The following is an 11,742-nucleotide window of genomic DNA, read 5'->3' as shown; positions in this document are numbered from 1 at the left end:
CCGGCCCTGACAGGTAGGGCCAGCCCTCGCTTTGGGCAGCCCCTTCCCCGCCCTCCCCCCCCCCCCCCCCGGGGTCCCCTCTCCCTGCCCCTGTCAGCCGCGCCAGACGCTCTCCGGCTTTGCAGCATTCAATAAAAATTCAGAAACATTTGGGCTGAAATCGCTGCTTTATCTGGAGGAGCCACAGCGCCGGGAGAGACCACTGCTGCGCGGGGGGAGCTCGGGGTCTCCGGCGCCCGGGCGCGCGAGGTCTCTGCGCCCCCGCGCCCGCGCCGTGGCCCCCGGGGGCTCCGCGGGCGCGCGGGGGGCCGGGGCTCGGGGGGCGCGCGCGGCCGGCCGGGGTCCCGGGCGCGCGCGGGGGGCGGCGGCCGGGCCGGGCTCCCCCCGCGCCCGCGGCTCAGGTGGGCCGTGCCCGGCGCTGGCGGAGCCCGGGTCCCCGTTCTGCCCGGGCTGGATGGCTCATTCTGCTGGCTGCGCGGTGGCGGCGGCTGTGTGTGCGCCGCGCCTCGCCGCCCCCCCCGGCCCCCCGAGCCCGGGGCGCGCGCTGCCGCCCGGGTCCCGCGGCGCGGCGGCCCGAGGCCCCGGGAGGCGCAGCCATGGCCCTGCGGAGGCTGGGGGCCGCGCTGCTGCTGCTGCCGCTGCTCGCCGCGGTGGAAGGTGAGCGCGCGGGCGGGCGGGCGGGCGGGCGATGGGGGCGGGGAGCGGCCGGGCACGGGGCCGCCGGCGCCCACCTCCGCCCGCGGCCGCGAAGTTTGCCCGGGGGCTCGCGCCGGGCGCAGGTGGCCGCGGGGAGGTGTGTCCGGCCGCGCGGGGAGCGCGGGCCCCGCGGGCGCCCGGGGAGCGGCGGGCGCTGATTGACTGTGCCAGGAGGAGGCGAAGGGACCATCTTGCCGAGGCTTTGTAGCCAGCCGGGGAGCGCCGCCCAGGGCCGGGGGCTGCCCACGCGCGCCCGCCGCCCCCGGCCCGGGCACCCGCCCCGCCCGCCCCGCCCCGCACCCGCGCCGCGCGGGCCTGGCCTGGCTCGCCACGGCGTGGAGGGGCGCCCGCCCCCGGGCCCGGCGCGCGGTCGGGGCTGGAAAGTTTGGCAGCGAGCGGAGGCAGGGAGGCCCCGCGGCCGGCCGGGGTGGGGGCCCCGCGGTCTGCGCCCCCGGGACGCGCCCGGCGCCCCCAGGACGAGCGGGGAGCCGCGGAGGGGAAGCGAACGCGCGCCAGCCCCCGCGCCGCCGCCTGCCCATCGCCCGCGGCGTACAATGGGGTCCCCTCCCCGGGAGGACCGCGGGGGGGCGCGGGGGGATGGGTCCGTGGGCATCCCTCCGCCGCGCCGGGTCTCCGGGCACCCCTGCCGGCCACCGCCCCGCCGGCGGCACAGCTCGGCGTGGCCGCGGGAGCCCCGGGAACTCTCCAGCTGCCGCCAGGGCCGGACCAGATGCTCTTGCCCCGCGTCGGGCTTGGCCGGGGTCGCTGCCACCCTCTCCCCGTGGCTCCGTGCGTCGGTACCGCCCGGGCCCCAAGGCGTCGCGGTGGCAGCCGGGTCTCCCCGAGCCAGCTCGCTCTGGAGGGAAAGTTAGTGGGATCTGGGTGTGTCCACCAGAAATGGCCAAGCTTGTAGGGCAAGGAATGAATGTGAATAATGGTTCTCATGTGGACTGCACTTTACAGTTTCCAAACCGCTTTACAGTTTATGAAGTACTTCGCACTATATGCAGCTCTCTGTGGTTTACAACGTGCTGTACGGTTGACAAGGGTACTCTAAGCTTTGCAAAGTGCTTTCCCACCCACAATTTTGTTGGATTCTCCCAAATAAGTCTTGCACAGAAGCCAGGTGGGTATGACTGTTACTCCCTTTTAAGCGGAAGGGAAACCGAGGCTCAGAGAACTCAGTGGCTCACCCATGGCCTTTGGGTGGTAAAAACAGAACCCAGGTCTGAGGTCTCTGAAGCCCGGGCTCTGTTCATACTGCTGGCTTTTCTGGCCCCTACGGCAGGGCGACCCCTTCCAGGATCTGCCCCCACGGGCTGAGGAGTGAAGCATATGTGCCCTCCTCTCAGGCCACTTTGGGATGGTGGAGAGCCCCTTCCCCTCTTGCAACTCAAAACAAACAAACAAGCCCCAGAACAAAAACCTGATCAGACCAGGCGTGGGGCTGTGGCCTCTGTAAACGGTCTGGGGGGACCCTGTGCTATAACTTTAGTTCTTCTCTTGGTAAAGGAGTGCTTTAGTGACCACACTTTGGGGGTGCAGGGGTATCCCTAGATGGCAGTTTCTCGAATGCAGGCAGCTGTCTTCTGGCTCCTGGAGGATCTGGCGGTTGCCTGTGGTTTCCCAGAGTGGGGCCACTGGGGCACTGAGGGTACCCCGGGGCCCTGGGTGTGGAGGGCAGCCCTGAGGCCTGGATGCTGGCTGGAGCTCCCTAGAATATGGCTGAGGTACCACTTATTAACTATGGCTTTGGGGAAATGACTCATGTGTTGGCCCGCTATACATTGGGATGTTTACAGTATTATGGGGCGCTTGGCATAAATATTGCTATTTAGGTTGCAGTCAGCGGTGCTGGAGGGGAAGAAAATTGGCCCCTCTCGCGTTGGAAGAGGCCTGGTGTGTTTTTAATTACCGTGGGGTAGATGGAAGGCCCGTGCCTGTCCGGCCGTGGCCCTGGCTGGGGATGGTTGGGATCTGGTGGGCTGTGGCCTGGCTGGACTGTGGGCCCTGGACACCCGGTCGATGGGCCCCTGACATCACAGGAGGAGGTGGCTGCTTGGGGGCAGGTGGGGGAGGGCACCCCAGACCTTGCTTTAGGCTCTTCCTTTGCCCCCCAAGCCCCAAGACACCAAGGAATCTAATCTGTCAGGGGTTAACAAGGAGCTGGCCAGATGGATGGGGACATGGTGTGAGGTGGAGGTCAAGGGCCCTGCTTCTAATATACTTGGGACTCTGGGCCAGCACCCTCCCTTACGGGGGCCTCCGTTTCCCTGTGTGTAAAATGGTCTGGGTGATCTCTTGGGATCCCATGATATATGCACCCACTTCCTCTCTCTGAGCCTGTTTCTTTCTTGTCAGATGAAGGCGTAATGATCATTCTCTTCCCACCTTATCTCACGGGGGTGTTTGTGAGATTCAGACCACATAACGAATGAGAAAAGCCCACCCTGAAGAACTGTGTGTGGCCTTGGGGTGGGGGGTGGAGGATGAGGTTGGGCAGGGATGCTTGTAGCACATCCCAGAAAAGACTGGGTTCAACTGGGAACAGCAGAGTGTATGGCTTCACGTCTGAAGCTTGGGGTGTTGGAAGGGCTTCCCCTGAAGCTCCCAATCCCCTGAGTCACATGGCCAGCACCCCATTCCCTCCCCGCTCCTCAGACTCTGTAGCAACAAGGCTGTCCCGAGCACTGAGATCCTAGGAAACCCCCAGAACAAGAGAGGGGAGAGAAGGTATATGTGTATTGGGGGATGGGGGACTCCTGGGTTGGTACGGTGAACCTAATGTCTCCCCTGAACCATGAGACACCCCCCCGCTCCAGGGAAACACAAGTCTGCAGCATCTGGAGTGGGGGCTTAGTGATGGATGGAAGCGCCCTGGGGACACATCCAACAGGAGAAGAGGCCAGTGACAGACCAGCCACTAGATGGAATCCAAAGGTTGAAGTCTAGGGAAAATCGGTCTCCGTGCATTTGCTCCTTTGGTCTCCAAATATTTAAGGAGCTTCCTCTGGCCGGTGTGGGGCTGAGCAGGGAGATAGGGGACAAGCTGATAGGGAAAACATTGGCACATATAATGTGATACGTGTGTCCCAGAGTGCTGCCAGGAGGAAGTTGTGTGCCACTGGGGTGGCAGAGGCGGTTTAGGATGGAAGAGGGCTACTTCCTCTTTTATGGCTTTATTCTGTGCCTCGTCCTCTGACTACTTCATTCTCCCTGCAATGAGACTTCCCCAGCCACCTGTCACGCTAAAGAACTGTGTTCTCAAAAGTTAAGGAGATTGCCTTTAAGACTTAGCGGATGAGGAGACTTTTACCTGGAAAGAGAAGCAGCCTGTGCAGGGACATGGAGGCTCGGACTGGGGACTTGCTTGGGTGCATCTGAGGGGACCGGGTGTCGAGGGCAGCAATGGGGGATGAGCCTGGAAATGGAGGGCAGGGCAAGTCCTAAAAGGCTAGGACGGTAGGCTGAGGAATTTGGACTTGATGGTGAGGGCCGTGGGGAGCCGTTGAAGGTTCTTGAGCCATTGAGGGACCTGGCCAGATTTGCTCTGGAAAGATCTCTGACATCCAGTGTGTGGGATGTTCAGATGAGCCACACCCGGCCCCGCACAGTTGAGAAAAGGTCAGCTTGTCTGTTCCCTGCTAGAGTGTAAGCTCCCTGAGAGAGCTCCCCTGGCTTATTTTTATGTCCACAGTTGTGGGAAGAGGAGCTCAATTCCGATGCCACCTCCCCAGAGGCCCTCCCCGAGTACCTCATCTAAAACAGACTTAGTTCGGCCGCTTTCTAACCCACCTGCTTTGTTTTGCTTCCTGACACCCATGGCCATCCGAAGCGGTTTCAGAGTTTCATTAGTTTCCTGGTCTGGAGTCCACCTTGCCCACTAGACGATAAACTCGGGGAGGGAAGCGGCTTTTATCAGTCACGTCTGCTATGGCATCATCCTCAGTGCCTAGAGCTGTGCCGAGTCCCATGGGGCCCCAGGAACTGAATGACACAGTCAGCTAAGGAACGTTGACTGAATGTATGTTGAGTGAATGCGTGAACGGATCTATCGCATTGTGTTATGTGAAGAATCAGGGGAACGATACAGAGATGAAGGAGACCAAGGAAGTCTTCCTGGAGGGAGAAGCCAAGGGGCTGGCTTGGACATGGTCACAGGTCACGGTTCATCCAGGGCTGAGGAGTCAAATGGATGAGCAGCGGCTATGTGCTAGACAGGTCCCCTTCTTGTGAGGGCTGAGGGAGCCCGCCCTCCAGCCCCCCAACACACTTCTTGTCTCTCCTACCCCCACCCCGGCTCTCTACTGGGTCCACCTCTTGGGCATTCCCTAAGACCCAGCGACCTTCAGTGGGATTAATTTGGAATTGGTTTTCCTTTTATGTTTGTTTCTTCTGCTTTTCATTTTTAAAGGAGGCTCCTTTCATGTATCCGTCTTAGCCAGGAAATCCGGGCTTAGATTTAAAACCCAAATGCTGTAGAATTCAGAGGCAAGTTGACTTTATTCATTCATTTATTCTCCCATCCATCCGTGGGCACCTAGCTCGTGTCAGGTGCCGGGGAGGGGGAAGGCATTCCAGCTCCGGTGGGGAACGGGGCCCGCTCGGCTTCACAGACAGGGTTGGGTAGAGAAGAAACACGGCGTTCGAGGGCAGTCGGACCTGGGTTTAAATGCCAGCGTGCTGTGTCCTGGGCAAGGAACTCAGATTCCCCGGACCTCTGTTCCCCCAGGGGTTTCTGTGGACACCCACATGAAGCGTCAGGCACCCTGGCACACGGCCGTGAACATTAGATGCTCTTCTTGGCCCTTGTGAGGTCCCCCTCCTTGGAGTGTAGGCGTAGTCAGTGATGGCCGTGTCCTAATTTGGGCCCCCTTTTGGCATTTGGGTTGTCCAGGCAACACATCAACCCTAGTGTCTCTCTCAACTCATCGCTCAGGCTCCCAGCATCCCCCAGTCTCGGGATGGCAACCCCACAAGTGTGGGTGGGCCCAGAGCTCCGTCTCTGCCTCCTCCTCCAGGGCCTTCTTGGGAGCAGGTACTTGGGTTCTTATACCAGACGGACTCTCAACAGGGTTCCGCAGACCTCCTTAGTTCTGGGGATCTGTGATCAGCCTGAAATGATCATTGAACATGGGATATTAATACAGATTTTTCCAGGAAGAAGGTCCTTAGTTTCAGAAATTTCTCAGTCATTGTGAAAACACCAGCCTATGCCAGGGCGCACGGTGGGGGGCTTGCTTCCCCTAATTCTGGAATCCCAGGTTCGCTCCCACCCCTGCCAGCCAGCCCTTCTGCTCTGCTGTGCCCCCACCCCCCATCCCTCCCACGAGGTTGTCCTTCCTGGTGCTTTTGCTGCCCCCCCCCCAACTTCATGAAGGTTTGCATCAGCTTCAGAGCAGGGGGGGAGGGAGGGTCTCCGGGCAGCCGTGCTGGGCACTCCGCGAAGCCCAGGGTAGCAGCTGGGCAGCTGTGCCACCCAGAGCTCACCTATGAGTTAAGGCTACAGGTCGGACCCCGCACACAGAGAGACCCCTGCGGAAGGTGCGGATGGAGCTGGTGGTGACAGGTGGCCTGGACCGGGTAAGGCAGGGGAGCTGTGCTCCCTCCCTGGGTGGAGGGGGGAGATCAGGGCGGCCTCCTGGCAGAGGTGGGCCTGGCCTGCTTGCCTGACTTTGCTGGAGGTTTGGTAGATCAAGAATACGGCCTGGGAGTCTGTATCTTTAACACGTTCCCCTAGGCTTGTCCATTGGGCAGGCAGATTTGTTCCCCAGAGGATAAAACACAGGACTCCTGGGAAAGAGGAAGAGACGCCGCAGCGGGAAACTGGAAAAGACTGAAATAAAGCGAAATCAATCAGAGTTAGCACCACCTGCCCGGGCTGCCTGCCTGCTGGTGGACAGAGGCTGGGCTGGGGGAGGGCGGGGAAGGATGTTTGCACAGCTCCCAGGGGCGGGGTGGGCCGTTGATGTGACAGCACCTGGAAGCTTCCTGATTGGGATCAGCTCAGTCTGATAAGGCTGCTTGAAAGCCCTAAAGGGCCTCTTAAGGCAGCTGCCTTCTGGAGGGTGGGAGAAGGGACACCTGTCTCTTTGGCGCCCCTGTGTCACCTGGAGAGCTTGCCCAGGCCACCTTAGCCGGGCCACGCCAGGTGAGCTTCCTGGAACCACCTGTTGCCCTGCTGCAGCCCCCTGGGGGTGGGGGTGTCCTCAGGGAGGAGACCTCGCCCGCTCTGTGGCCTTGAACAAGGGATGTGCTGAGCCTCGGCTTCGTCGTCGTCTGTAAATGGAGATGGAAACACATCCTGGCGAGGATTAAATGAGATGCTCAGCAGTGCAGCCTGCCCGGTGGCCGCGGCCCATGTTCACTGGTTGTCCTTTCCTACGAAACGTCCTACGAATGTCACTCCTTGCCAGAGTACTTGCTCCTTTCTCCGAAATCCCATAGCCCTTTAGCTTAGCCCTGACCGCTTTTCTCTTGTTCCATAAACAGCATAGCCTGGGGGCTACAGGAAGGGCCTCCAGAGTCAGACCATCCTTTGCTGGGTGTCCTGTCTGAGTCCCAGCACCTCCCCCCTCCTCTGTACAACAGGGAGAACGGTAGTTTCCAGCTCTGGAAGTGGTTGTGAAGAATGAGTGTGTTAATCCATAAAAGATAAAGCTGAGTGTGGCCTCAAGTGTGATGAGCGTGCAGCAAATCTTAACTGGTTGTTATTGCTGGACACCGACAGGAGATTGGCTTCAGAGTGGAGGGGAATGTGGGTGCTGTTTGACTAGGGGGACTCCGTCTCCATGTCTCTCTCAACCCCTCTTCACTCAACTGTGGGGAAAGACTGGAGATGCAGTAGTAAGTCCTGAGCCTTATGGGGCAAGGCTCTGACTCTTCCTGGATGGTTGAGAGGCCCCCCCAGACTCTGTCTCTGGGACCCATCCCTCCCCCAGGTCTGCCTCCCTAATCTCAGGAAAGTAGTAGGATCCTCTAGAGCCATGCTTTCCTTTTTGGCCCTATGCCTGCCAGGCACCAACTTCTGTGCCATGATAATGATCAGGGCCATCGATTCTTGTGCCAGACACTCTACCGCTGTGTGTGTGTCATCTGCTGCAGTCACCCCAAGAGCCCCTCCAGGTGGTATTATTACGATGCCCATTCTACAGATGAGAAAACGGAAGCTCAGGGGTTTAGCCCAAGGACATAAAATGAGGCGGTGGGAGTCAGGGATTCAAACCCAGGTCCGGGTGACTCCAGAGCCCTTGTTCTTCACTGCCACTCCAGCCATTTCTGGAATGTGCCTCCCAGCTCAGTGGAAGGGCTTGGCTCTGGTGAGGGTCTCCAGGGCAGCCGTCCAGCCTCCGACTCCATCAACATCCTGAGATAATGCAAGCGAGAGGGTTCTGGAACTCACAAACCTGCCATAAAAATACAATCTTTGTCATAATGGCCAGAATAATGTTGTTCTAACTTAGACAAATCGGGTGTTAACTCGTTACATCGTAAGGGGCGCTTCCACAGAGAACTGAGTGGCAGGGCCATTTGTAGCTTGTACTTCCAAATCCATTAGCTCATCGGGTTTTCGCAGCAACCCAGTGAGTGGGCAGGAGCCATGGGGCCCATTTTAGAGATGAGGAAACTGAGGCCGGTGGGGGTGGTGCCAATGCTGCTTGCAGCCAGATCAAGCTTGAAGCCCAGGGCCAGTCTCAATGGCCCAGAGATCATCAATCCAACTTGAATTCTTAGCCAACATTTAAAAATCAAGAGATTTTTAGAGAGAAATCTTCTTTCTGGCTTCTGTGAAAAGTCAGACAATCTGGCTTCGCTGGGCCCACGTCCCACACGGCCACAGTTGGCTGGAGCCGAAGAGTGGCTGCCTCTGCAGACGGCAGGAGTGCTAGGGGTAACTTGCTACCAACTCGCATTCCACATTTGTGTGGGTTCAAGCTTTCCTCCTAGATCTGCCCCCATCTCTCCGTGTGATCTGGAGTAAACTGCTTCCCTGCTCTCAGGCCTGTCACTCTGGGCCTGCCTCTTCCATGAAGTGAAGCAGTGGGACTCAGGGGTCTGGGTGGCCCTTTCCAGCTCTGAGATTCAATGCTTAGTGCCAGGCTCCAGGCAGGGGAGGGGAGAGCTATAGAAAGTGCAGGACTCTGCTCCCAGAAAGTGTATCAGCTATCTTTTGCTGCATAACAAGTCACCCCAAAAATGTACTGGCTTAAAACGATGATTTATTACTTCTGATTCAGTAGATGGGCTGGGTTCCCCTGGGTGTTCATTCTGTTGCGTGCGGTGTCAGCTGGGGTCACTCATGAGCCCATACTCAGCTAGGTTGTGCCGGAAAGTCCATGGTGGCCTCCCGTACCTCTCTGAGACCCTGATGGGGCTGGCAGGGCTGGGCCCGCCATCGCATTCCTCAGGATCTCTTCCCGTCAGGCCAGACTGACTTGGCTTTCCATGGTGGCTGGCTCCCAGGACGGTGAAGCAGAAACTGCCCAGACCTCTGAAGACCCAGGCTCAAACATCACAAAACATCACCCCTGCTGCCAAAAAAAGGTCACAAAGCCATCTCAGGGTCATCCCAGGCTTCTTCATCAGGTTCCAGGTGGGGGGAAATAGAGTGGGCTTGATTTTCTGCTCAATTGTTAAAGGAAAGTCAGTTTGTTCTTTCTTTCTGTCTGTCTTTCTCTCTTTTTTAAGCTTTACGCCCCACGTGGGGCTCAAACTCACAACTCTGAGATCAAAAGTCACACCTTCTGCCAACTAAGCCAGCCACGTGCTCCCAGGAAAGCCCCATTTCTTGCTCAATGGTTTAACCTATAAAAATTGACACTTCATTGCCCAGAGTCTTCAACACGTCTCTGGAGGGGATGCTTAGAGCTCGGTATCCCCCACCCACCCGCTTCACCATGGGCACACATCTCCATGTGCTGCGAGCCAACCTATGGTCCAAACTTAGTCTTAGACTACTCCCCCCTTAATGGGAGAGTGGTTTTGTGTTTAGCAATGGGAGGCATTGTTGGTGGCCATATTTGGAGACAATCTGCCACGGGGAGTTTATAGTCTGGTGCAGGGGTGCGGGTAACAGGAAGCCAGAAGCCTCATTCCCTACCTTCTGTTCCCTCCCACTCCACCTCCAGCACTGTCTCCCTGCACTGGCTTCCAGTGTTATCTGTCTCCCCTAAGGGGGCAAGGGGCTCTCCACACTTCACCTTATCCCATGCTCAGCACAAAGCTCATGATAGGCACGAAATAGATATTTATGCAGTAAATTACAAATGATTAAAAACGGCAGCCAGAATCATAGAAAGTCAAGATCTAGCATGAGGCTAGAGGCCAGACAAGGGGGCCCTGGTCTGGTGGGACCAGATTTGCAGAATGGGACCAAGGTGCCCCTGTGGCCTGGGGGCAGGACACATCACCCCTCGGAGCCTCAGTTTCCTTATCTGTGAATGGAGAATCATGATTTCACCCACCTCAGAAGGTGATGGCAAGGAGCAACTGTGTTCTCCGTTCAACTGTAAAAGAACCTGTAATGATGTGACTGCAGTTTGTCACTCCCACCTTGGTCAAGGGCCACCGTAGGAGTAGAGAAGCAGTGGTGGAAGTGAAGAAGTCTAGAGGCATTGGCCTGTTGCTGTCAGATCGAAGTCTGGACCCCAGGTTGTTCCAGAGCACATAGAGATGTTGTGCCAGTGGTGAGTTGGGTGGGTGGGCGACCCTGAGCTCTGAGTGTGAGCCGCGTGTTAGACAGACAGCAGTGCCCCGGAGCCCGTGCGTGTCCTCCAAGGAAGCCAGGTGCAACCCTCTCCTGACCAGGTCGCCGTGCTGGAATTGGGATTCAATTTTGCCACATCTTCTGATTTTCAGAGTTTTGGTGTTTATGGGAAAGCTGAGCTTTTAAATGTTTGCTCAATTTCTTCTAAAACACTGTCCTGATCAAACAAAACCGTGTTTGCTGGCTTGATCTGGCTCACCGGCTGGCAGTTAACAAGCTGTAGCTCAGGTGTGTCGGGGTGGGAGCGAAATAACAAGAGCATCGTTATCTCCATTTTACAGATGGAGAAACTGGGGCTCTAGGAGCCGCAGTGAATCACCCACGGTCACGCAGACGGTAGGTAGTGAAGTTGCTGGAAATGCCTCTTAACCTTGAATTAGGGGAATTTCTTTGCCCGTAACTTCCCTCCCCGGTTCCTTTTCCTGCCTTCTGGAACAACCCAGAAGCATAAGCCCCTTCCTGCAGGTGTGGGCCGCGTTTGGAGGCAGAGGGCATGTCTTCCTTTGGGTTTCTTCTTCGGGGCAGAGTTGTTGGAATGGAAAGCACGCGCTCTTGCGATGGAACCTTCCAGGCCAGGTTGGACCTTTGGCTCCGGCTCCTATGGCGTGACGTTGGCCCTTCTAACTTCCCTCCTTGAGCCTCCGTTTCCTCCCCTGTGAAATGGGGCCAGGAAGAAGCGGCAAGGCAGGCGTTGCAGGCCGCGGGGCAGCATGTGCAAGGGTCCGGATGGGCGGCCTCTGAGCGTGCGGCGCGGGGAGCCCGAGTCCTGTGTGGCTGAGAACGGGGCACGCCAAGGCCCAGGGCGGGGTGCGAGCTGCCTGGCCGCAGCGGGGAGAGAGCGTGAGGTCAACATTCCCATTATGGCGACGACATATGTCCACAGCACCAACTTGTCACTTGGCCTGAGTCCATGGGAAGCCGGAAGGACAAAAAGCATCTGAAACGTGTAAGTGGGGAGAAAGCGGCTTAGCGCACAGTGGGATGCGTCCCGCCTGAATGGGGCTTCTCCGCCTCTCACAGGGAGGCAGAGCCTGGGAACAGCGTCGGCCAGAGCCCGCGGGGCCTTTCTAGAACCCACGAAAGGCCGTGGCCCAGGGAGTCTGCGCGAGTCAGGGCCCGGGCCGGTCCATCCTCTCGCCTGTCCCCCGTCAGCGTCAGCTGTCATTCCCCACGGCCTCGGATGGCAGCTCCTGGGGCTCTCGGGAGAAGAGCCGAAAGGGCCCCCGAGCTGCCAAGGAGGCCCTGACGCTGGGTGTCCCCGAGCCGGCCCGGAAGCCCAG

General features: G+C 58.4%; 1 protein-coding gene across 7 annotated transcripts in view; it reads left to right on the top strand.

The window, feature by feature from the left end:
- Window positions 1-430: 430 nt before the first annotated feature.
- The window catches only part of EPHB2 (EPH receptor B2), a 185,612-nt gene continuing 174,300 nt past the window's right edge, over window positions 431-11,742 (top strand). For 6 of the 7 annotated variants that reach the window (XM_049105949.1, XM_049105948.1, XM_035713108.2 and 3 more), the window contains exon 1: window positions 473-657. In XM_049105949.1, coding sequence (XP_048961906.1) covers window positions 597-657 — 61 coding nt within the window. In that variant the 5' untranslated portion in view covers window positions 473-596. Of the gene's footprint in view, window positions 658-11,742 lie in introns of all 7 variants that reach the window. The other variant, XM_035713106.2, reaches the window with a different exon arrangement.

This window comes from Canis lupus, chromosome 2, assembly GCF_003254725.2.
Source record: "Canis lupus dingo isolate Sandy chromosome 2, ASM325472v2, whole genome shotgun sequence".
NCBI lineage: Eukaryota > Metazoa > Chordata > Mammalia > Carnivora > Canidae > Canis > Canis lupus.
The sequence above is the reverse complement of the archived record's forward strand: the minus strand, read 5'-3'. Positions and strand labels throughout refer to the sequence as shown.